General features: G+C 45.5%; 1 protein-coding gene across 17 annotated transcripts in view; it reads left to right on the top strand.

Annotated features, from left to right (window-relative positions):
* The first annotated feature begins 1,371 nt into the window (after positions 1-1,371).
* Positions 1,372-23,534, top strand: part of tle3b (TLE family member 3, transcriptional corepressor b) — a 28,740-nt gene continuing 6,577 nt past the window's right edge. The window contains exons 1-14 of one of the 17 annotated variants that reach the window (XM_062402657.1): positions 1,372-1,774; positions 2,249-2,478; positions 3,065-3,165; positions 3,395-3,458; positions 4,892-4,936; positions 10,392-10,454; positions 10,930-11,004; positions 14,286-14,324; positions 16,887-17,089; positions 18,032-18,089; positions 21,233-21,355; positions 21,707-21,757; positions 22,173-22,328; positions 23,262-23,397. In XM_062402657.1, the coding sequence (XP_062258641.1) occupies positions 2,455-2,478; positions 3,065-3,165; positions 3,395-3,458; positions 4,892-4,936; positions 10,392-10,454; positions 10,930-11,004; positions 14,286-14,324; positions 16,887-17,089; positions 18,032-18,089; positions 21,233-21,355; positions 21,707-21,757; positions 22,173-22,328; positions 23,262-23,397 (1,138 nt within the window). In that variant the 5' untranslated portion in view covers positions 1,372-1,774; positions 2,249-2,454. Of the gene's footprint in view, positions 1,775-2,248; positions 2,479-3,064; positions 3,166-3,394; positions 3,459-4,891; positions 4,937-10,391; positions 10,455-10,929; positions 11,035-14,282; positions 14,325-16,883; positions 17,090-18,031; positions 18,090-21,232; positions 21,356-21,706; positions 21,758-22,172; positions 22,329-23,261; positions 23,398-23,534 lie in introns of all 17 variants that reach the window. The other 16 variants (XM_062402486.1, XM_062402571.1, XM_062402402.1 and 13 more) reach the window with 16 other exon arrangements.

Here is a 23,534-nt window from a genome sequence, read left to right as displayed (position 1 = left end):
ACTGATATTTAGCCCCTGCTGGCTCTTTCTCTTTTTTCCTTTTGTTTTATGCACGGCTCTTTTTACCACATGGTAGTGACAGATTGTTTGAGCTGAAAGGAAAAGCCATTCGAAGCTAATTAAGCAGCCATTCCGGGCTCTGTTCGCAGGCAGGAGGGAGAAGCGCAGCCATTTGTCAGCGCCCGAGACCAACGTGGCTTTAATTGACAAGCGGGGCTCCTGACTGACAGCTTCGACGGCGCTCGGCCAATCGCGGGCCGCGCAGGGAGACAGCTGCGACGCCATTGGCTGCAGAGCGGCGGTGGGGGAGAGGAGGAGCGAGGGAGGGAGGAAGAGGAAGGAGAGGAGGCGTGGTGGACCCACGTGGGGACGGGTTGCAGCCGACAACACGTGATAGGCTGAAATCCTGGAGCACAGACGGGTGGTAGTTTACCTGCTGATGAAGACGAATTGATGAAGATGGTGATGATTAAGGTAATGATGATGAAGAAGAAGATGAAGATGAAGATGATGATGATGATGCTGCTGCTGATGGAGATGAAGAAGAAGAGGCTTATAAGGATGATAATGAAGATGATGATTAAGATGCTGTTGATGATGATGAAGAAGTGTGTAGATGCTCCAGGTCTGGTTGGAAACATCTCGATCCATTCTCCTCACTCAAAGGACACGAAGGCTCTTGAATGAACATTTCTACGACCTCCTGTTATTCTCAGATCACATTTCCTTCTCTAGATATTTAACATGAGAGCAGGGAGTTTTATTTTCTGGGTTCAAACACCAGAAAAGCTCCGGATAAGATTTGATCTCATATTAAACACATTTAAATCTCATATTAACACAGTGGATCCTCTCTAGCCCTGACGATGTTATTCCTCTTTAAAGGAACATGTAGTGGGTTTGAATCATCTCAACTTTATTGATAGAACTAAGTGTAGATGTGCACAGTTGGACACAGGCTGCTCCAGACCAGCTTCACGTGTGATTCCCTCACATGTGAACAACATATAAAAGGTCATGTTAAGATGCAGAAACTGTCTTTTGAGTCATTTCTCAGTCTGAATGAACCGGAAGTCTCATTTGAAGTGTGTTTGACTTCTACTTGATGAAAGTAAATCACCGACGTGCACAGATGCAGCGCGAGCCTCCAGAAGTGATGGTTATTTGAAGAAGCTGCAGATCCAAAATGGCGAAATGCAGGAAGGAGGGTGTGTGTGTGTGGGGGGGGGTGAGTGAGGTCACGGATCGTGGACCAATCGCAGCGTCGCGGCAGAGATGGCCCCCACGTGGGAGCACCGCGCAGCGATTGGCCGGCGCCGCCGAGCCTGTCCGAGGGCGCTGATTGGCTGCTCGCGCTGTGGGCTCCTCGTGCCAGGGAGCAGTGTGTGTGTGGTAGCGCGAGCGGCGGAGGAGCGGGTACGAGCTCGCGCTGTGTTTCACCGACGGACGACATTTTCTCTCAAAAAGCGTCGAGGAGCGTGAAAGAAGCGACACCCGGATCCACCGGAGGACTGCGCCGCCGCCGCCGGATTAACGCACGCTTTCTGCGAACTTGTCCGCGGGCAAACAACTCGCCCTGCGACCGAGGGACTTCCGACGTTTCAGCCGGACGGAGCCGACGCTCTTCTCCGCCGCGGGTCAGCGACTCTCCCGAGGAGGAGGAGGAAGAGAAAAAGAAGAAAGAGACGCGGAGACGGACATTTTTTTTTCTCCAGCTCCCTTCGAGAGGATATTAAGTTTCGTGTCTGGATTATTTTCTGTACCTGAGACAAAGGTAAACACGGAGCGAGGCGCTAACGAGGCGGGAGGTGCGGGTGGAGTAGGAGGAGGTGGTGGTGGATGTTGTGGCTTCATGGCAGCGGCTCCTTGTTTTCTGATCTTCCCGGACACCGAAACACCCCCCGTGTGTGTCTGTGTGCGTGTGTGTGTGTCTGTGTGCGTGTGTCTGTGTGCGTGTGCGTGTGTGTGTGTCTGTGTGCGTGTGTGTGTGTCTGTGAGCGTGTGTGTGTGTGAGCTCCTGTTCGTGGAAGACAGATTTTACGAGAAAACCCGTTGTTACCGTTTGGATCAACCGTCTAAACTTTGGGGGATTTATCCGTTTCGCTGCCATTAGTTGTTTCTAGATTAAGACACAATTTTTCTTTGATTAAACACTTTAAGTTTTTCTTAGGATTTTTTTTGTTATAGGTTAAGTTTCGTGTCGGAGTCCGGCTCCTCAGCTGTGCCCCGTTTCTCTCCGTGTGTTCAGGTACAAAAACCAGGTGATCGCATCCAGCGGTCGGGGTCTGAGGGGCGCCGCCTCGAAGCCGAGAACAAGGCTTTGTCCGCCGCCATCGTGCGTGTGCGGGGGAGGGGGTGGCGGTGATTTTCCCGCACCTTCACTGGGACTACACGCTGACACTGCGAGAGCGAGCGAGAGAAACCACGCAGATTATCTCGTGTTAAGGAGCCGACATGTATCCACAAGGCCGGCATCCGGTAAGTAGCTGTCTTTGTCACTGTGAATTGATGCAACCGCACCGCCCTTCACAACAGCCTAATTAGCTCGTCAGAGAGGAGCTGCTCATCCACACCTTACTATTTATGGTGTGCACCGCTGTGGCAGCGCACAAACTGGGAGATCGTGTTTTATTGGGAACAAGATCAACATCAGATCATATAGAAACACACTTAATTCCTCTTCTTGTTGTGCTGTTGCTGCATGTTTTAGTGCGACAAGGTTAATTGTGCTTGTTGCACAGCACACACCGAAATCCCACAACTGTGTTTGATTTAAAGTGCCCCCCCCCCCCCCCCCCCCTGCATGTTTCTCCTCTTTTCACTGTGTAACATTACTTTGAGGCTGGATGAAGTGACCCTCCTCTCTGTCATGGCACATGTTGTTGAGTGAAAGCGGCTCCATCCTCCGCCACTCAGGGCTCAGGGGAAATGTGAGGACAAACCATCAAGAGAAAGAAAAGAAAGGGGGAGAGGGTGGAGGTGGCAGGGGAGACAGATGAGACTATTATCCCGGCTGTGATGGCGCTACTTACACCTGTGGTATTTCCAACCTTGCACTTTCCAGGCACCTCATCAGCCAGGGCAGCCTGGCTTCAAGTTCACTGTGGCCGAGTCCTGCGACAGGATCAAAGATGAGTTTCAGTTCCTGCAGGCCCAGTACCACAGGTAATGACCCCCCCCCCCCCCCCCCCTGTACACAATGCTGTCTTCCTGGAAAGAATAGGAAGAGGAAGCTGCCTCTGTCTAGTTCCACTTTACTCACCAATTCTAAACTAATGAAACGCAAACATATCTATGTTCCATATTTAGTTTTTCTCATCTCCATAAATCAGTGGGTACACTCTGTTGTTAAGCCATCACCAAAAACTAAACACAGCTCTCCTTCTTTCTTCAGCCTTAAAGTGGAGTACGACAAACTGGCCAATGAGAAGACAGAGATGCAGCGTCACTACGTCATGGTAAGAGCGATCCTCATAAAGCTGTGAATCTGATTTACTAGCGTATCCGCCTTTTTGCCTCAGGTGAACAGTCACAGGTGGTGCAGCCCCGGTGTTTTACAAAAACCATGTTAGCGTCTGTTCCTGCTCAGTGCTGTTGACTCACACCTGTGTTTTCATTGGATAAGGAGGTGGAGGGTGGGGGTGTGCGGAGAGGCAGCCGAGACTCTAGCATGGGGTCAAATGTCCGACTATTGATTGTGTGGTGTGACGACCCCCTCCCCGTGGCTCTGGCTCAGGGGTCCTCTTTATGACCCTCCGCCGCCCCTCCCTAACACACCCAACATGACCCACTGGGGGTTAATGACTGGTCTGCTGGCTTTGCACATGAATCAGAGGGTTTCCTGTACTCTTTTCTTTTTTCTTTAATTTCTCCTAAGTTGAACCGTGCGCTCGCTCAGACACTTTAGACACACCCAGGGGTTCTTAGATATTAGGTGACTTATGTCTTTTTCTCCAACCATAAAGATAACAAAGTGCTTTCTGGGGCCAGGCGTTTTCTCCTGATAGGTGTTTGATTTCCATCAAAGCGGTGTGGCAGGTTTAATGTAAAATGGCTCAAAAAACTGCAATTAAATCATATTACATTCAGTTCAGGGCTCCCTGGTGATAAGACAGAGACACTCAAATCTGTGCATGTGCAACGAAATCTCAACTCAAAGGTTATTTCTGATACTGGAAAAGCTGCATTGTGTGCACGGAGAAAAGATCAGCCTTTATCTTACAGGTGATGTGGCTAAGAGCTCACTCGTAGTTTGTGTACATGTGAGCTTATCTTGTTTGTACATGCAAGGAATAACTTTGCACTAACCAAGCGCAACAGTACGTTTGTTAAATATTATTTTCCTTGTGAGAAAGCAGAAGGTGGTGGGAGTAGCTGTAAAAAATGGAAACTGTTTAGTGTGTGTTACATAAACAAGACAAACTATTAAGACTCAGTTTGCATCTGGTGGTGGGCTCACAAGCTTTTGGCACTCGGCAGCAGATACTGTTGTTCTCAATAATAGCATTGGCTCTTCTCTTGGTTTATGAAGCCATAGACAGTGCTCGTGCTGGGAGACGGCAGCCAATCGCCTGTTTGCAAAAAGTACATGAAGTTTTCAACCTCTTTGTATAATCAGTCATTGTGTTGTTTTTTTCTAAAGCTTCACTCAAGTGCTGCAACATATAGTCAACTTTTCTTTTGTTATTAATGTCACCACCAAGTTTTTTTATACAGCTTTGATGCACTAACACTCTCTGTTCCTCAGTCCACAAAAGTCAGATTCCTATTTTGTGTTGTACATGCAGTGTATCATGCAGCGGCACATCTTGCCTCTAATTACTTCTTTGATTCAATGTTCAAATTATCTGTTTGGGAACATTTGTTGACCGTTTTCTCTTCTGTGTTACAGTACTATGAGATGTCCTATGGGCTCAACATTGAGATGCACAAACAGGTATGTAGCCATATCAGAGATGGTCTGTATAAATCCAAAACAATGTTGTTTTTTCCCCTTAGTGATTTAGGAATATTTACACACCTACTGACACACATCGCTGACCTTAGTGTCTGCCCTCATCCTTAAATGCCATTAGGAGGGATACACATACCGGCTTCCTGTAGTGAAAATGCTGACAGGCTAAACAACACGAAGGGCGCGTTGCCTGATGGGGATGGTTTGATAAGATTAAAGTGAAGTATTTGGCAGACAGTCTGAGAGAATGTTGTTTTGTGTGGTTTGTCCTTCTATGTGTGTGTGTGTGTGTGTGTGTGTGTGCGTCTGTCTGCGTGTGTGTGCGCGCGGAGACATGTCTGCACCATTGTGTGTCTGCCTCCCCAGTGCCAGCTGGGCTAAAAGCTCATTAGTTCAGCTGCCACCCAGCACTGGGCATCACGCTGCAGTGGAAAGACTTCTCCTGATGAACAGGGCTCAAATACCACCACACCCCCAATGAGTAGTTTCAGGCTACATCCATACTAATAGCTTTTCGTTTTATCACAGTGTTTGAACAAATGTGAAAGTAGTAAGAGTGATGCATTTAAAGACTAAAATGTAGTCGTGGGGACTCAGCCTCAGTAGACTGGAGGCATGCAGTCTTGATTTTTCTTTTGTCTTAGCATAATCTTTTGTTTATTTAAAAATAGATTAAAACTATTTCACGATGTCCATCTTATCTTTGACACGTACATATCCATTCTCTCAGATTCCGTGAGGCTTTCTGTTTCCCTCGCTCCTCCTCAGTTCTCCTCTCCCACCTCCTCCTGGTGCCCTTATGTCTTTTCATTATTCCCCCCCCGAATGATGGCCCTCGTGTCATTAGCTGTTTGATATGATGTATGAAAGTGGGAGTCTGTCAGAGAGGGAGAAGGCGAGACAGAGAGGTGGGGCGGAGGCGTCATGGCCCTCAGATCAAGAAGGTTAATGGCGTCAGTGGGAGGGGAGCCCAGTTGGAACAGGAGCATGCTGCACAATTCATCAGGTGTAGAGGTTTTTTGTAGGGATTGGGTATCCATGTGGTGCTGCTATGTGTGCTAAGTAGATGTGTTTTGTGTTTTTCATGGAGCTCGCTGCGACTCAACCCCCTCCCCATTCTTGAGCGTTTTCTGCCAGGCACTTATCACCAACAAGAAGGCTCAGGCGATGCTGGGTGGGGGTTGAGCTGGTTGTTGTGTGTTGATGCTGGTGGCAGTGGATGAGACAAGCGGGCAAACAGGAGGGATGGAAAACAGGAGAGGAGTGAGAGGCTTCAGGGTAAATGGGTTAATCGACAAGTCCTCTCCCGTGCATCTTCTTTGTTTATCAATAAGCCCGGTGAAGTCTACGGAGTCCTGTGAATAATGCATGATTCCTGCCACCTCCCTCCCTCTCTCCCATCCCTGGTGAACGAGTGGTTTTGATGACATCAGCGAGAGGTAAACCGACAGCCCATAGCCGTCCCTGTTATTGGTAGGAAGAGAGGTGGGCTGGATTATTGGATGCAGGCAGGCATATTACTCTGCTTGTGAAGAAGATTTATTGCAGTGAGAAAAAGACGTGATAAACTCATTTTGTGTTGTTATAGCTACAAATCAGGATTGAAAAGCGAGGGAATGGGCACAAACACACACGTGCATATGAATAAATACTCACATCCCTTACATGGTAGCACCAGTTGTGACTTTACACAAACATTGTAATTCAAGTTCCGACAGACACAGCATCCTGCTGATCTGAATGGTTTTGCTAGCACAGGGATCTGTGTGGCTGCTGGGGGGGGTAATTTGTTTTGACAGTGTCTCTTATGATGGCAAAGAGTGCAGGGTGGAGGTAATCACCCTCGGTTGCTGTCAATAAGTGATTTTAATTAGCGCAGCTCATTAGGCTGCCTCAGCAACGTGCCCTGCTGACTTTCTGGTGGGGGTTGCTTTGTTTTTCACTCCCTCTCTTCTCTGTTGTGGTCCCAGTTTATCGCTTGCCTTCGTTTTGATTCCAGCTCTCTTTGGTGAAAGGAAAGCAAAAGGAACATGAGTAGAAAAAACATCAATCCAGGCAATTAACCATCAATTGATCATATTCCTTAATATGCTTCTTTTTTTTTTTACCTTTCGGTAGCCATTTTGTTAATTGTGTTATGGATACCCATTTTCTCACCTCGTTGACTGAATGAGGTAAACCGAGAAAGTGCCTCATCAAGGAGTCATGTCCGTTTCCTGGATGGAGGATGAGGATGAAATGAGGAACAGGGGGAGGGAGAAAGAGAGCTTGTGCAAATGAATAATTTATACTGGATTCCTGGAATTGTTTGCCAAGGTGATGATGGCCGACCTCTCTCTAAGCCAAAACAAACTGACTATGAGAACACACACAGTCTCTCAAGGGAGGTTGACGAGGTTACTGGAGGCTCTGAGACACGCTTTATTTTGATAGCCAGGCTAGAGGGGCTGGTAGAACAGAGTTACACAATTAGTGTCTGGCCGTGCGAGTGTGTACTCAACCAGCTGATGATGGGTTTTGTGTGTCTGTGTTGATGTAGTGAAATGGAAGTAAATACTTGTGTGCGAATGTCAGGGCATTTGCATAATTCAAAACAAGAAATATTGTGCATGTCATGAGGATTTTAACTCTTAGTGACATCGAACGCAATCTGTTGGAAAACGGCCCATTTCCACTTGCTCCCCCTGCAGAAGAGGATGTCACTTCATTTCTGCGTGTACCAGCTCAAAATAGAATGACATGCACATGCAAAATATTCTTCATGCATTTGTAATGAACCAGATACCTCTAAGTGCCTCGTTCTTCCTCTGCCCTGGCTGGGAAGATAATTCCCAAACAGCCAGCTCTGCCCTCCTCCCATCATATGCCACTTGTTTTCCTCGCCAATTGAAACCTCGTCAGAGACTCTGCTCTCCACTTGGGGGCTAATGCCTGGAGCGACAAACAGCCAAATGGCTTTCATCGCACCATAGACAGAGGGATGCAGTGGGGAGAGAGTGAGCCTCTCCAAGCTCTGGTGCTACTAGAGAACCCTGAGTACCTGTAATTGTGGAGCTGCAGTGAAAAGCTTCTGCTGGTTTAAAGGCTTCTGTTTTCACTGGCTTTAAGTGTCAATAAACTCTTTCCAGTGGCTGTGTCTGCACTAAAAGCTCTGTGAAAAACAGTGCCTCCAAATTAAAATTGGAGTCGTTGAGGAATGCTGCAAGTCATTCGATTTGATGTGTTATCTGTATTTTTTCCCTTCAGTTTAGCTGTCAGAAGTTCATTTAAATAAGCCATGTGTCCATTTGGTCTCCGTCACACGTGTGAACTGTGCCTGAACAGAGCGGAGTGACTAAATGTGAAAAGCAAGGACAAGATGTAGCTGTGATTCAGTTTAGAGGTTTGACTGTCTCTCAGGTTGGTGTGTCTCTCATGTTTGGCCTCATGTTCTCTGAAAGTGTTGCTGAGAAATGACCAACAAAAAGTCCAACATCAGCAGTACAGTAGTTAGAGCTCAAACAGGATGTCTGCTCTATTGTTTTATTTCCTGTCTTCAAAGCAATAATTTAACTTTGGGGGGAATTTTCAAAGGAATTCAAGAGGTCGGGAACATTTAACCTAAAAAAAGCCTGGACCCGACTCAGCGTGGCCTCGGCTCCCGAAACACCTGGTGCTGCAGCTCGTCTTTCAGAATGAACCGCTGAGTGAAACCTGTGTTTTTAGCACAGTGTACCTGCATTCCACAGATGCTTTTGGCTTTAAGTGATGGCTATGGAGTGACGATTGGCTACGAACAATCAGACTGCTTTCGTTTGGAATTGGTTTGTGGTGAGGGTTTGCAATGTTGTTGTTCTAATAGCCGAGTGTATCAGCATACCACTGTTTCCTACAAGCCCCATGTGGCTCCCCTTGCAGCCATTTCCAGAGAAGTGGTGTGATACTGAAACAATCTAATCCTACTGTGTGGCATTGTATCCAGCCCCCGCTAATGATGATGGTTTATGAGTCTCCATAGAGCTCTCTCTCTCCCTCCCACCCTCTCTCTCTCTATGCGTCCCCCCGTGCAGCCTCTTCCCCACTCCCAGTTATCCCTCATTAATTTCCCGTGCCGATCAGATCGACAGGCCGAAAATTCAATTTAATGACCTGCCTCTGTGCTGCGCCTAATATGATTTTACAGGCTGTTCTGGTCAGGGCCCCAACCCAATTTACATAACGATCAGCCGTGCCAGATAGCGTTGCCCCAGCAACAGAGGAGGGGGAAGATGGGGGAGGAAGGAGGGAGGGCACAGAGGAGAGTAGTGGAGATTATCATGGAGGGGTGTGAAGAAGGGTTTGGAGAAGGAAGGTGGGGGGGGGGGGGGGGAATGGAGAGAGAAAGCAGAGTGTGTCTAAGGTCAGGCAGGAGGTTGTGAGATAGTTCCTGACAGGCCAGTAAGGATCTGTCCCTCTCGTCTTCTGTCCTTCTTTTCCTGTCTCACCTCCTCCAAAATGGACAGAGTGACACAGACGTTGTGCAAAAGGCTACCGGCACCTCCCTCTCCTTTTCACTTGCTTCCCCCCCCCCCCCCCCCCCCCCCACCCCCACCCTTTCACAGTCAAACAAGGTTAGGGGAGAAAATGAGTGGAATGCAGCAGCGTATAAAACGGCGGGAAAGACCTCTTCACCCCACACACACCTGCTGGGCTTTCACCCCTAATCTCTCAGAATCAATTAGTTCACCTCCCTCAGTTCAGTCAAACCACATTACCTTAGTGTCAAATCACAGGGTTTCACTTCACCATTCATCACCCCCACACAGCCCACCACCCCTTGTCCTTTATCCAGCTTTCTACTTTTGTGTGCCTCGTTTTTATGCCTCCCCACTCTCTGTGGAAAGTACAGATAAAAAAAAAAGGAAATGGGTTTGGGCAAAATGTCTTGGGACGTTCGATCGCAGTAGACAGGCTGCATAGCACATCCATTTGTCCAAATCGAGCACAGTAAAGTGCTCGCTGTTTGTCGAGGCCTGTGGTATCATCTTACTCTCCCAGCTAATATTCCGTGGTCGATACCAAAGATGCCTCTGATAGATAGGGCCAGAGAGTTAACCTGTCTGCTTCAGCATTCCCCACCCTGCTCTCTGTGGGCTGTAATTATGAAGTATGGACCTCATTAGGGTCTCTCCAGCCAGATGGCATTAGCATATTTCAGCCTCCTAATGAAATAAGACCTAATGGAAGCAGGAGAGAGGGAGGTGGATAGGGGGGGGGGATTTGTTCTAAGGCCATCCTATTTTAGTTAAGAAATACATGGTCTACCCAGATGGACGGGGGGGGTGTGTGTGTGTGTGTGTACACAAATGCGCCCTTTTGAATTATAGGTAGTTTAACTGCTTAATTACAGGGTTGCCCGTGGCATGCAGTACACTGAAGGACAATTATTCTAATATGTTCTCTCTCTCTCTGCCTACAGACTGAGATTGCCAAACGTCTCAATGCAATTCTGGCTCAGATCATGCCATTCTTGTCACAAGAGGTGAGTGTCAACCCCGCTAGCAGCATTTAAGAATGTGAATGAGATTCATTTCATTCATCAAGTGTCGTAACTGTACAGGAAACTGTGAAAGTGGCTTATTGTACAGAGACCCGCCCAATGACATATTAGATAAAGCAAGACATTCATTATTGCTTAATAGCAACAGAAACTGCAAATGTCTTAATGATGAAATGTTACTGAATCAAGGTGAAGCCGCAAAACCAAACTAACGTATTGGGATCATAAATCAAATAAAAATGTTAATTAGTTTAATCACTCACAATTATTAAAACATGCAGCTCCCATTTGGTCCCCACCTTATTTAACCAGCTGCCAAACCAAGTACAAATATTTGTTTAAACATGCAGTGACCTAAAAATGGCCGTACCCATTTCTCAACATCAGAGTTTTTATCAGTCTTAAGTTATGAATGCTTTCCCATCAAGAGTCTCATCTGTGTTTATGTGTCCTGCAGCATCAACAGCAGGTGGCTCAGGCTGTTGAACGGGCCAAGCAGGTGACAATGACTGAGCTGAATGCGATCATCGGGGTACGTGGACTTCCCAATCTGCCTCTCACTGTGTGTATACCCCCTCTTCTTCCTTCATTTGACCCGAGGTCGGGGGCAATACTGCATGCATAGAGGAAAACGGCATATAGGCTATTCAAGCAAGCTACATTACGCTCACGGGCTTCAACTGAAGTGTTGTAAGTCAAGTACAACCTGGGAAAGGGCAATAGATTCCAGAGGTGATAGGGGAGAAAAGGGGAAAAAGAGAAGCTTAGTTAATTAATCTGCTTCCATTTTCCTCCTCCTCTTCTCTGTGGCATTTGAACATTCATACTGAATACAAACTAGCAACGTGCCGCGTCCTCCCTCATGCAGACTTGCCCCTGTCTCCAGTGGTTTATCATGTTTTTATTTGAGTTGACAATGTTTGTAATGTGCTCTCGATGTGTTCAATGCTGTAATTCCACTGATTGTTGGCTATAGGCTGCAGTTCCTAACGGCTGCTCCGCTCTGATTTTCCCCGTCTCAGGCGGAGTCAAAGAACATCTGATACAGAGTAACACAGTCCAGGCTGAGATCAGATCATGGTGTTTTTCACGTTTCACTTTGGCTGCACTTTAATTACATAAAAGGTTCCAGCCAACAGGCTTACCTCTGCCTCTGACCAAATAGCAAGAGGAATTAGAGCTTTCAGGTTAGGACAAGCATTGTGATTGCAGCAGCGATTACAGCAGCATGGACTTCACAGGCATCGACCGTTTGTGAGGTGTCGTGGAAAAAAGATTCAGGTCGGATTCAAGCAAAGTCGTCAAAGTTGGAGGAACAGGAGAATCAGAGTCTTCCAAAAGTCTAAAATTGAATAATCTGAAATTTAGGCCAATAAAAAGTCTTGAATATGTTCAAATATTGTGTGTTAAACACGTTACGATTGTTCTTCTGTTGCCCTTTAAAGAGCAATTTTCTTTGAGCAAGTAAAGTTTGTAACATCAAGTGTATTGTAGTTTTTTTTCTCAGCGATACAGAAATTTGTATGCTGTAATAAAAACTACAAAAAGACCAGCATGGAGCTCATAACTGATCCCCTACAAACACTTAATCTGACTACACTCAGCTTGGTTGTAGGAAAGACTATGGATACCTACCGTCTCTGCCTTTTAACGTTTTAAGCCTTAAATTTCATTCATTATGGTCTCAGAAAGAATTAAATTTAACTTGTTGAAACCTGCAGAAACCCTGTGATAGATCATATGCTCACATTACTCCATGATGGCGTTGAAGTCTCATTATTTAGCCAGGCTAAATGGGCTACTTGTTTCCGTCACGTATTGTTTGCTTTTTTATTAACGAGTGAAACTAGACATTAACAAACACTGTGGTATGTAGTCCCTTTTTAATTTGGCCACCTATTATTGTCAATATTGGATTTCATTTGCATGTAACTGTGCACTTTGCAATTTCGTTATCTGTAGTCATTATGACAAGACTGTTGTGAACACTTTTATTTACTTTGGTACTACTCATCATACTCAAAATGAAGATGTGAATAATGTGGCATCATGTTTGATCTAATTCTCACCAGTTCATAAGGTTTCTATCGCTAAGCTTTAAACTCAGTATCCTTATAATAAAAGTTTAATGTCCTTAATTTGTAAATTTCATTTGAGAGCATCTGTGGCAAACTAAACTTTATTAGAAGAAGCACTTCAAAATTCAGTTCCTGACCTTTTAATTGTAGCCATAACCCTTGAACACAAACAAACTCCACTCTGGCTAAAAATACTTTTTAGTGATTTCTTCCATCTGCTTTAGTTTAAAAAAGAGGGAGAAGGTTAGCTGCTTTCTAATAGCCAGCTTGGACCCAGATGGAGAACTGACCCTTTTGATTAGCCCTCTGTAGCAGAGGTTAGTTAGCAGTTAGCTTGTCCCAGTGGTAGGGGGTCAAGTCTAATGAGAGGCGGATATCGAAATTCGATTAAGGTAAATGAGCCAGGAGCACAACCTCCAGTTTTCAAGGTAATTACTTCCTATTTCCTCCTGCTTTTTTTTTTTTTTAAACCTGGCTCAGTGAGACTGTCTACAACAGGAGTGACCCTGTCTCCATTAAGGGTTGGCAGGGCCAGATGCACATGCACAAACAACCACACGGGAAGACATGTGAAGTGATCAATCTCCAGGTCCCCACGGTGTGAGACTTGTCAGTAAAGTCTCAGGCTACATCCATAACACTCCGTTTTCATTTGCGTCGTCAAACTTAAACAGACGTAAGTGTTTTGGCTCTGTATCAGTTTTAATCCCTGTTCCCTTAACCTTATTGAAATGACTTGACCACTAATTTAACAGAGAAAAAGTCACAACCCTATGTTTATTTTTTAATAAAGCATTTGTACAAAGATTTGAAATATAGTACAATCCCTATAAAAAATCTACCTGAAGTGAAAAGAAAAGGCAAATTCAAAAGTAGGTCCTTGTGAAAATCTATTTACCTGAGGCAGTGACGGTTAGTTGCTCCCTGGCATCAGGACGTATGAGAGTGTAATTTCACAAGTGATGCACATACCAAAGTAAACAAGTAGTTAATGCCATAATTTCATTTTTAGAAATGTCAACAAAATGTTTGCCTGATATAATAAATTTCCCCAAAATATTGTCTATGACCCCAACTGAACTGAGCACAAAGACATCGATGCAAACAGGCGTCACGCTCCTGCCCTGGTTTCGCCAGAGGTGAGACATGAGTTTGATTTGACAAGTGTCGGGGCTGTCGTCTCATTTCCATAATTTCCACACGGGGTGAGATTGTGCTTCGGTAATGGTTAACGAGTCAGTTACAGGTGGGGGGCTGCTTATCACCAACCCTTGCACAAATGCTAATCTGTAGAACACAGCTTTTACACTGCCTGGTTTTGTCTGTGATGTCACTCTGCTTCATTTCCTCACAGTGATCTCCTTTGTGAAAGAAAATTTGCATGTGAAGCTCATATTTCCATCTGGTTTGAGTGTGTCTACAGAGTTAGATTCATTTACATCCACACGTTTGTTACCAACAGTTTGCAGTTCCCCTTTTCCCAAACAGTTAATTTCCAAGTAAAAAGCTGCCTCCACCGTATAAAATGTTAATATTGTTGGTTTTTCTTTGTCACTCTGAATATCTTTGGTGATCTAAATGCTTCACCTTTTTTTTTATAAACAAAATAATCAAAAGATCTCTGAAGAAAAATGCAGATAAAGTGTTGAAATAACAGTTATAATATTTACTACCCTTGGCTTGTTGCTTGTATAATTTCTGGCTGAATCTCTCCCTCTCTTCTCTGACCCAGCAGCAGCAGCCGCCGCCTCATAGTGCCTATCCAGCCTTCATGGTCAGTGTTCAGGGATGTTACGGGACATAGAGGCTACATCCACATTACTGCGTTTTTAGTTTAACAACACATCAGTGTTGCTACATTTGAGTCCATCGCCTAAAACTGAGAAGTTTAAAAACGCTGTTGGCCCCATTTTAGTTTGAAATAAATGCAGAAAAGCTCCACCTAATTGTCGGTTCATGAATATTAATCCCTTATCTTACTTCTCACCATGTGGTAACCACCAACTGCAGAGTAGACATCTACTCTCTGTTTTCACAGACTTGCACATGTGCATTATATGCAAATGGGTATGGGCATGTTTTCAGACATGCTAGTGGCGATTATTACTGATGCGGAGCTGATACGCTCAAGTGGTTGGAGATCAAAACAGAAACGTATTAGTATGGATGTAGCCAGAGAAACTCTTTTGCATTGCTTGCTGGCAGCCTAACACACGTCTTTGTGAAGGGAGTTGATGATTCCCCTTGAAGACCACAACTTGGGTGTGTTTGGGTGTATTTTTGGCATCTTTGTGTGTTATCTGTCTTACTCGGGGGTCAGACACGTGACCGCGCGTTTTTTAACCAACGCCATAGATCGAAAACCCATCATGTCAATCCTACTCCAATACTCAGACGAGTCAGCTCGGTGTTTAGCAGAAGGTTGTTGTCTAATCTTTCTCGCAACGACTGAAGAGAATGTGTTTGAGTACAGAAGACAAGTAGGTAATGTGCCAGACTTATTGAGCCGGTGTGCCAGCTGGTTTGTGCCGCGACTGTTGATGCTTGTTCCACCTGACAGTACAGTTCTGCAGGGAGCCAGCTTCGCCTAGTTAACTTTAATTGCCTGTTTCCTGTGGAAGTTGCCTGAGCTGAAGCGGCATTTACACATAATGAAAAAAGATAAGTGTGAAAGGAAGCCAGCTCTTTATCCATGAATATTGAATTGGAAGCAATTTATTTTCTGAAATTCTCTACCCCCCCACCCCGCTACCTCCCCTTCCCTCGTCCCTCCTCGCTTCTCTCCTCAGCCAAAGCTTGCTAATGAGGCTTCTTGATAATGATCCCTGCACGCTTTTCCTCATTAGGCACACTCAATAGGGACGTCCCTGCCTCAATCCCTTGCTCGCTCGCTCTCTCTTTCATTCTCTTGTTATTTTTTCTGATTCTGCCGCTCCCCCCCCCCTTCTTGTTCTGGCTGCCCCCTTTCTCTCTTTCTCCTTTTTTTTTTTTTTTTTTTTTGCTCGGTTTCCCTTTAACACAACAAATAGGCTGCCGGGCACACCAGCACAATATCGATTAACAATGCCGCCCCTCGGTTGCTTATATCCATTGTGCGATTTCAGGTCCAGCTCCACATAATGAGCTGACTGAGTAATGGCCAGCTGCTAAATAAACCTTTAAATGTGCTAAGCCACTACATATAACCTTGTCTGGTTTTTTCCCCCTGTCGTGTAATGAATGTATGGATGAGGTTATTGAAGTTCTATCTAGCAAGCAGAATAGCAATCATGTTTTTTCTCTTTTTTTTTAGAGAGGCAGTTGATGGATGTGCTAAGTGTTATTTAACCTTGTTTTAAAGCACTTGCTTCCCTCTTGCCTGAGTGGCTATTTAACTCCTGTCTATCTACTCACTCCTCTCTGGTTGCCTCTCACGCAGATATTCATGGCCTCTTGGGAGGTGTGTGTGTGAGAGAGAGAGAGACTGTGTCTGTGCTTAACAGCGTTTTGCTAGAAGAGTGGGAATGCCTGCTTGCTTGGTTTTCCAGAAGGTTTTCAAATATAGATCTATTGATTTAGATTTTTTTGTAACAGTTCCAGCTATGATTGAGGCGCAGAGTTTGGGGGAAAATGTTCCCTATCATTTCTGGCGACCAGGGGGAGACATGTCGTCAAACACGGTTGTCACATGAAGGTCTTGTATCCGCAGTAAGAGACAACAGGCAGTTTGTAGAGCAGCAGCGATGAGTGTGGCAGGGTTGTAGTGAGTGAGGTGTGATATGAGAGGAGAAACACATCTGTCATTTAAACCTGGAGGCAGTGTTTCATAGGCTCGACACTGAGGAGCATTCATGTGCAGACGTTAGCTCAGAGTGGTGTCAGTCGACCATACTTTTATTCAACGCACAGAATGAATCTACAACAGTTTAAGTTATTTATTAACGCCTTATTCTTCACTGTGAGAAAGAAATGTGACCTGGCCCTATGATGTGTTAATGATGCAAAAACAAATGCTAAAGATGATGAGAATGTGCGTTAAATTAAAGACTAATACCAATTAACAAATGCATTCTACTGTTTCAGTTAATCCAGCATGTTGAAGCAGATGATAACTACACTGTTTATCTGCAGACACAAACTGAATCAGTTCCTTCCCTCAGACAGTGACTGAGCTGGAACAGCATGTTGGGAGTCGTCGTCATTCGGCTATTATGCATAATCGCTTTGGCCTTGGACTGAATATTGTCAGATCCAGCTGTAAAGCTGGAGTAGAGTGCGACCATTCACAGATTCTCTTCCCAGCCAACCCATTTCTCCTCTGTCTTGTCTCTTGTCTCTCTGCATTTGTTTATAGCAGCAGCAGCTCCAGGCCCAGCACCTCTCTCACGCCGCCCACGGCCCCCCGATCCAGCTGCCCCCTCACCCCTCAGGCCTGCAGCCGCCTGGCATCCCCTCTGTGACAGGCGCTGGCTCCGGCCTGCTGGCTCTGGGAGCTCTTGGCAGTCAGGCCCACCTGCCTGTGAAGGATGAGAAGAACCACCACGACCTGGAGCACCGAGGTGAGGAGCACAGCCAGCCGCACAAACCGCCCGAAGCATTTTACTGCTGATTGTAACTGCCAAGAACAGGTTTTACCAGCCAGACACATTTATCATAAGAAACATGTCACTGTAGGTTTTGTGTTTGTGCACAGAATTACTGGGTGAGGAAATATTTATAAGGGTCATTTTATTTGGCTTTAATATAATATAGGTTGATGTGAAAATAGTTTATACCAACATCACGAAACAGGAAAGAAGGACATTTTAGATGTTTGCGAACTCGAGGATAAACACATTTTAATAGCATGCAAAAATAGACAGTGTAGAACTGTTCAGTTTGGATGGTGATAGTAATGTTGGTTTGATTCAAATAACAACCTGTATCTATATTTTTGTCATTAAATGTTATGATACCAATTAGTGAGTCAACTTTTACACAGGAATTTGATGTTATTAAACATTACATAAGCGACAATAGATAAAATGTAAGTAAAGATTATCAACTAAACCTGTGTAACCTTCACACGTGCCATCAGGTCAGCTGTTTAACAGAGAATCAACTATAAATGGTCCTGTTTGAGTCATCTGTAATGTTTTGGTTTAAATCAGTTGCAGTTGTAAATGTACATCTCTAAACGTGGACTTGGTCCCGCAGTCTGTACCCAGACCTCCAGGGGTCAACTTGTCCGTTCACCCGATGAACTGAAAACCTGATAGAGATAACGTTACTGAGAACAATCACCAGGTTTTTACAGCCTTTCAACCTAAAGCCAAAGTTCATAGAGATATATAATGCATGAACTTGTGAACTTATGAAAGATATAAAGTGGTAACAACATGAATGATGCTGAGCTGCACATATGAGAGCTTTGTTTAGCCTAAATAATAATTGTCATGTGATTGAATCTCTCATACGTGGTGACACTCGTACTAATTTGTGTTTTGCTTTTCTCTCTCCTGGACCCTCATCTTTTCACTCACCTCTGGCCATTCCTCTGAAAGAGCGCGAGTCGAGCACGGTATGTTGACTCTGCTTCTCCTGTGTGTGTGTGTGTCTTGACTTTGTCGGCCCCCGGCTCTCTGTGTTTGGTGTTCAGGTGTACTTTACAGACCTCAGCTTCACTGCTCAGTAGAAATGAATGCTCTGTGCATAAGAACATACACATTTTTGTACTCCGGGAGGTATAAGCTGACTGAAATCAAATAATTAAGTCTGGTCGAATAAGCCAGTGCCATCTAATCTTGGTGGAAACTGATTGCGATCACTGGGTGCGGATTAATTGTCGGCTACCTCCTTTAATTTCAGCACAATTAAAAACGACTTTGACTCCTTTTCTTTCTTCACCTCTGTAGAGGATTTACTGTTGCATGTGTCTGATACCTGACTCCTTTTCATCTCTTTATCTGCCTCTCTCCTTTTATTTAGCGTATATCTTTATTTTCTGCTCTCACTTCTTATCTCTTCTCTTATCCTCTTCTGTCCCCCCCCGTCTCTCTCTCTTCCTTCTCATGTTAAAGTCTCTGTTTATTGGACTGGCTTAAAGCTCTCAGTTAGCTGGAGCAGAACGCTCTGTTGGATCTGGTCGACCAGATTGAGTTCCCATTGACTGGCCGTCCTGAATAGGGCCACTCATGTCTGAAGGGAACACAAACTCTCATCTCGTATGGTGACGAGCGGCTGCCAACTCTACCTCACCTAATCTCTCTCTCCACCGCCGTCCCTCCTTCCCAGTGCACACACGCAGCGTCTTCCTGTCCTGTTGTCTCAGGTCATCTGATACCGAAGTTGGAGACAAGTGCAGGGTTATTGAGTCCAGGCAGCCCTTTAAAGGTCACAGGCGCCGATTCATAGTCGGGCTGTCATGATGTCAGAGATTTCTGTCGGTCTGGCAGCTTCGTCACATCGAGCTGCTCAAGAACGGTTCTTGTTGCTTTCTTTTCCACAACTGTAGCTGAGTAAATGTCAATATTTTGACTCTGGAGGAACAGGGTGTGAAAAGGGCATAAAGCTGCGAGGCCAAGGCAGGGCCAGCTACTGAAGGGAGTGCTATTAGTATGTGTGTGTGTGTGCCACTTACTGCGCAACCACAGTGTTGTTTTTTTAATTGTGACTCTCCTTGGCTCGTGAAGTTTCTTTTAACGTCATACTTTCACTCAGGCTACAACATGGATAATCACTTGCAAGCTTATAAGTTATATTCTTCATTTTACAATGATATATCTGCATGTGTAGGAGACAAGCTCTTGTTTAAGCTGACACACAAATGCTTCCTGTGTAAGCGAGAGGTCACATGATATGCATTCCCAGGCATGATGGTATGAACAGGGATTCAAACGGATACTGAGCCAAAACGCTTGTGTGGACAGAGACTGTTTTGCAGTAGTGTGGATGAAGCATAAAACTATTCTTGTGGCTTTTCTTTTTTAACCACAACAGCAGCTGAGCAATTGTCCATATTTTTTGAAGGAGGCAGTGTGGAAAGGGCAGAAGGCTTCTTGGTTGGCTGAGACCTTCAGGAAAAGTCTGACTCCCAGTGTGGAGGCAGGGCCAGTTTCTGAAGGGGGTGCTATAAGTATGCCTGTGTGCCATTAACTGCCCAACCACAGTGTTTTCTTTTAAATTTGCCTCTCTCCACTCTCCTTGGCTCAGGAGGTTGTTGCTTTTTAATGTCACCCTTTCACTCAGTTTTCAGGCTGTTGCCTTCCTCTCCTCTTCTTTTCTCTCTCCGTTATTTGCAGCCAAGATGTCAAACATCTTCCTTTTCCCCCTTCACCACATCTCTCTGCCTCTGAAGGCAGGGATTTGTTGAGCTGCCTGACATTTTGGGCAGGTTTCAGGGTTTGCCTCCTACCCCCCCCTTCCCCATCCCTGCCTCCCTGCCTGTTGGGCTGGTTGGTGGTGCCACCCCACCACACCAGTGCCCAGACTACAAAAACCCCCGTTTGCTGTTTCTGAGATGGTGCCAGCCTGTGCGGGCATTCCCACTAGTGGGGAGAACTCATTGCCACACTGCTACGCTCTCATTGCTTGCCAAGTTCCTTTCCTGTTTTGCGCTCTTGTCTTTCTTCCTCTTTTTTTTTTTTCTTATTTTCTCACTCTGCCTCTTTCATGGCTCTTTTCTCCGCTGGCAACATCCTCTTTGTGTCTTCACATTGCACACTTGTCCAGTTTCCCTCAAAGGCGTCTTTCTGTCCTTCCTCTTCTTCATTCCAGTTGGTTTTCATGAACTTTTCTGTCTTTCATTTTATGCTGTTTTGTCCCTGACCTGCACAGTGCTCACACACACACACACACACACACACACACACACACACACACACACACACACACACACACACACACACACAGATCTTCGTCACTGTTGTTTTCATTTGCATGTTGTCTCGTTTAGTCAGGAATGAAAGCTGTTGGGTTAAATGTTGCTTCAAGTTGGTCTGACCTTAGGCTCGACAACAGGATCCAATGTCACGTTTTTCATTTATCTGTGTTTATATACACCAAATATCCCACAATGCACTGGGCTTCCACCTCACATATTCTCTTATGTTCTGATCAATCTCTTTGCTTTGAAACATCCGGGGTGTTTTGTCTTCAATGGTGAGTCTGTGTGTCTGTCTCTGTGTGTGTGTGTGTGTGTGTGCTCAGCTGTCTCGTCTGTTTCCTACTTGCTCCACTGCCACGGTGGCAGCAGCGGGGCTAAGCTGTCCCAGAATCCTCTTCTGTCCGTTCCATCCTAAATCAGTCCAGTTCAGTCTGGGAGCATTGTAAGTTTAGCTGTACAGTCAATATTGTCACTGCTCTGATAAAGGAAAAGGCTCCAGAGTCATATCTGGACTTAAACACACCATTTGTCAGTTCCTGGCTTTTCTGGTTTCTCAGGGTTTGACACGTTTAAACCTCAAAACATTCACCTGACTGAGAGAAGACATGTCTGGACAGTGGCAGAACTATGCTTTGTTATTTTTTCTCACAGCATATCACATCACATGACATTTACAATAATGGCCCACCCTCTTCCTCACATTAACACGATGCAACACTCATGTTCATGGATCTTGAAGCGTATCAATGTGCACTGCAGGGTTTTATATGAGTTAAATATAAAGCAGACTCTGGGAGCTGGACACTCATTGTGTGGTCTGTGTGTGTTGTTGTTGGCAGAATAACTCGGTGTCGCCGTCAGACAGCCTACGGGCCGCGAGTGAGAAGCACCGCAGCTCTTCAGATTACGGCCATGACTCCAAGAAACGCAAAGTGGACGAGAAGGACAACATGAGCAGATACGTGAGTGTTTGCCTTCACTGGTTCCTTTTTAGAAGCTGATCCTGAGCATGTTTCTGTTTGTATCTTTACATCGATTAACTCTGTAGCTTCATTAGGCCGCTTCAAATGTTATTTGAAATTATAAATATTTGGAAATAATTAACCGGTAAAATATAGACTTACCCAGTTTCACTGTATGTCTGGTTACAGTATTCAAAGTAAATAATTAAACGCTACAGTCGAAACCATGTTAAAGATGCCGGGTTATATTTTGATCCACCAATATTAAAATGCACTTGTTCATGCAAACCTAGTTTTTAACACCGTTAGTGAACGACCAGGAAACTCAAACCTGTGACTCCTTCATTTCAGGACAGTGACGGAGACAAGAGTGACGACCTGGTGGTGGACGTTTCCAACGAGGTGAGACTTCCTTTGAACTGAGCCGTTCAGTCACATTCCAGCGTGAACGCTGCGTCGAAACCAAACACAGCTCTTTGTCATTTGTCTGCAGAAACCTCAACACTTTTCACAGCGCTGCCAAAAAAACTCTGTCACAATATTGGCTGTGTGCGCCATGAGTGTGTGCTTACCCGCTGTATTTCTTTTGCCGTTCATGCGGAAAGTAATAAGACAAAGAACACAAAGAGAAAAGGGAGTGACAGGTGAATGAAAAGTGTGTGTATGTATGTGAGGGAGAGAACAAGCACGCATGAGTATATTTATCTGTGTTTGCACATGAGGCCCCAGTTTGTTTGACCCACATGTACATGCCGGTGGCTTTCCTCTGCTCTGTTTGCTCAGTCTTGCTCTCCGTCTGTCTCGTTTAACTCTGTAGGATCCGGCCACCCCTCGAGCCAGCCCCGCGCACTCACCTCCAGAAAACGGCCTCGATAAATCACGGGGCCTGAAGAAGGATGCCGCCCCCAACAGCCCCGCCTCCGTCGCCTCCTCCGGCAGCACACCGTCCTCCAAAGCAAAGGACCACGCCCATGTGAGTGCACTGAAAGACAAGAGATGTGATGAAATAAGGAGGTTACAGTGGAGAGGGGGGGGTGATGGGTGAACTGACAGCCCTTCACACAGACGCCCACTCCACTTGACAAATGCCCTTTAGTCTAATACGCAGACGGCTTAGCAGTCGGCTGCTATGAAGGGTCTTGAAGGGGCAGAGGGTGGATGCACTCTCAGGAAATCAAACGCTGTGGCTCACTCCTCTCAATCTTCTTTATGGCTTACCCAATAAATGGTCATTTCTTCCTCGGCCCGAGGCTGTAAATAACCCAGAGACACAGTGACCAGGGAACTGCTGTCTCCTCCTCTTCCTCCATCTCATCTTCTCTCTCTCTCTCTCCATCCCCCATTTTCTCTCAGACACTAAAGCTCTTACACACCAGGCTGAAACAGTCCGCATGCATTGGTTCTACATAACGATTGAACTGCGGATTAGGGTTGATTTATAGTCCGTATCACCCCCCTTCAGCTCCCGTGCCCCCCAGCGTGACTCTGTCCCTCAACCAGCTAAACCCTCGTGTCTCTAACTTGATCTGCAAAGGAAGGAGATGGATTAATTATGAGAGGAGTGGTTGGGTCACCATCCTGCTTGTCTAGCCACTCTTAACAAGCTTGACTTCTAAGTAAAGGTTTATACTTCTACCCCTGACGCACGCACGCACACACACACTCACCATAGCTGTAATGAAGTGTCAGTGTTAGATTGGATTACCTTGAGCCGTCCACTCAGATTGTCACTCTGGATTTTCCTGCCAGTGGGGACATTTTTTTTTTTTTTTTAACGCTGACATGGATGCTGTTTCGTTTCCGTGTGTGTGGCTGAGAGCGTGGGAGGAAGTGAACTTGAGTGTTTGAGTAAGAGGATACAAAACAAGGCTGCACACAAAGGCTTAAGAGCATCTTTCTGCTTTAGAACGACAAGTCGTCCACGCCGAGCCTGAAGTCCAACACGCCTACACCCAGGAACGAGGCGCCGACACCAGGAACCAGCACCACTCCAGGATTACGACCTCTAACACTGGGCAAACCCCCCGGCATGGAGGCACTAGGTATGTCAACGCACACAATGTACCTCAACATCACACTGGTTGATTGATTGACAAAAGAGTAAATTTTAAAGAGTTTGGAACCATATTTTAATATTTCTGAAGCTAAATTATTGTCTTGTGTCTTTTCTGTTCTGTAG

Source organism: Platichthys flesus, chromosome 1 (assembly GCF_949316205.1).
Source record: "Platichthys flesus chromosome 1, fPlaFle2.1, whole genome shotgun sequence".
Classification (NCBI taxonomy): Eukaryota; Metazoa; Chordata; class Actinopteri; order Pleuronectiformes; family Pleuronectidae; genus Platichthys; species Platichthys flesus.
Note: the sequence above shows the minus strand (reverse complement) of the source record. Positions and strands in the feature narration are given on the sequence as shown.